General features: G+C 32.4%; 1 protein-coding gene across 7 annotated transcripts in view; it reads left to right on the top strand.

Moving 5' to 3' along the window:
- DLG1 (discs, large homolog 1 (Drosophila)) overlaps window positions 1–2,332 on the top strand; it is a 277,439-nt gene that overhangs the window by 247,156 nt on the left and 27,951 nt on the right. For all 7 annotated transcript variants that reach the window (XM_012641549.1, XM_012641583.1, XM_012641575.1 and 4 more), the window contains 3 exons: window positions 232–282; window positions 1,346–1,447; window positions 1,701–1,873. In XM_012641549.1, coding sequence (XP_012497003.1) covers window positions 232–282; window positions 1,346–1,447; window positions 1,701–1,873 — 326 coding nt within the window. The remainder of the gene's footprint in view (window positions 1–231; window positions 283–1,345; window positions 1,448–1,700; window positions 1,874–2,332) is intronic.

Genomic DNA, 2,332 nt, shown 5'->3' with positions numbered 1-2,332 from the left:
ATAGTTATTTAGCCCATTTATATTTTATTTTGCACTTACCAAATTTATCCTGTGACTTTATAATTTGCCACTTTGTTATTTTACTAAGTCTTGCCACAAATAATTTAAAGTACTTTTTTCTATATCTCTGCCATTTATATGGCAAAGTTCTAGTAATATATGTTATGTATGAAAAATTAGATAAGCAGTAGTTATACAGATTTTCTCATCTGTGCTTTAACTTTCTAATAGGTGGTCAAGAAGAATATGTCTTATCTTATGAACCAGTGAATCAACAAGAAGGTTTGTAAAGCCTGTTGATGTTTTATAATCTTCTAAAAGAATATATCACTTAATTCGGAACATAAAGGTCTAACTGATACCTCAAAAAAATGCTATATTATAAATTTACTGTATATTTTTTACTATATGTATATATGTAGAAATTTACTATATGTATTTTATGAAACATGATTTAGCCCACAGTATATTAGAATCTAGCCATTTTATATTGGCTATTCTGTATTGGTATTTTATTTCCTAAGCAGCTTTTTTCCATTGTTCATGTTAGTATCACTGTCCTTCCAATAACCTTTTTTGAAAACTCTTGGAAGCATCTTTGACCTATCTCTGTTCCTCATCCTCCTTATCCAGGAAGTTCTGGGTTCTGTTTATTCTATTAATATTTCTATCAAATCTTCTTATTTATGATCTTGTTTTCATTCCTCCTACCACAGTGTTCTGATTCTCACTGCCATTCTCCCTTCTTCCAGCATGATCCCTTACAACCCAGTGTATACACTTGTGTTAGATCGTCTTTCTAGTTTGACGCAGTGGCTCATACATGTACTCCCAGCACTTTGGGAGGCCAAGATGGGAGGATCACTTGAGACCAGCCTGGACAATGTAGCAAAGCATCATCTCTACCAAAAAAAAAAAAATTATCTTTCCAGATCATTACTGTGATTATATTACTTCCTACACCCAGTTTCTTCTCTGCCCTTCTTTATTCTGCTTCCTTTCAATTTGTACTTCAAAAACCATCAGTAAAACACTGTACTTGGCTCTCTCATTTGTAATGATATGGTGTTAGCAATGTAAAGAAACATTATCTGCTAAAATGCTAAATTTAACTTGGTTGAATTATCAATTGTGTGATTTTTAGCAGAAGATGGAGTCAAGTTTAAGATTTTAGTAAAGGTTTATGAAATTGCAACTTGGACATCTTTGGATGATGGTAGAGTAGGTTGGAGAAAAAAGAAAAAAAATTCTTCATAACAATTAAGGATATTTTTATTCTCTAAGTGTAATGAAATACCTTGATATTTGTTGTTTACTCCTTTTAACATGTAGTTTTTCTTTATAGTTAATTATACTCGACCAGTGATCATATTAGGACCTATGAAAGACAGGATAAATGATGATTTGATCTCAGAATTTCCTGACAAATTTGGATCCTGTGTTCCTCGTAAGTAACCAAACAAAAACTCTTAATTATTATTCTTAACATTTCCTGTCATCACATGTGAGAAAAGTAAATACAACCTTGATTAATAGTTTATACTTAGTTATTTTATTAATTACTCTTCCATCCTCCATTTATTGTCCTTTCTCAGATTTAAATTAATCTGTTGTGTTGAACGTTACAAAACAATAAGTAGAAATGGATCTCTTGTGTTTTTTTATATTATAACACTTCCCCAAGTTCTTTTCTATTAAAGATACAACTAGACCAAAACGAGATTATGAGGTAGATGGAAGAGATTATCATTTTGTGACTTCAAGAGAGCAGATGGAAAAAGATATCCAGGAACATAAATTCATTGAAGCTGGCCAGTATAACAATCATCTGTATGGAACAAGTGTTCAGTCTGTGCGAGAGGTAGCTGAAAAGGTAAGCATCAAAGTAATCCCAGAATATAATTTCTAATGAGATATGCCTTTGACAGTATGGAAGAATGATTGGATAGAAACATGAAAAAATATAGGACAGATCATATAGCATTGATTATGAATTTATTAGTAATTCATTTAACCAAACATTTAATTTTAGGTGGCTTAGAAAAATACATACAAGATAGTTAAAGAAGGTAGACAAAATGAGAACAGAAATGATAACACAAATCTAAGAGTGGAAGTTATTATTTTAAGGTCATTTGCTAGGGATAGACTTTGGCTCTAGAATTCCAGCATGTAACATAATTAAGGGGCTAAGATCAGCAATGTTTACCAATAAAAATGAAGGAGATGTTCAAGATAAGAAGATAAGCATAGGCCGGGCGCGGTGGCTCACGCCTGTAATCCTAGCACTCTTGAGAGGCCGAGGCGGGCGGATTGTTTGAGCTCAGGAGTT

This window comes from Propithecus coquereli, unplaced genomic scaffold (assembly GCF_000956105.1).
Source record: "Propithecus coquereli isolate 6110/MARCELLA unplaced genomic scaffold, Pcoq_1.0 Scaffold10, whole genome shotgun sequence".
Lineage (NCBI taxonomy): Eukaryota > Metazoa > Chordata > Mammalia > Primates > Indriidae > Propithecus > Propithecus coquereli.
The sequence above is the reverse complement of the archived record's forward strand: the minus strand, read 5'-3'. Positions and strand labels throughout refer to the sequence as shown.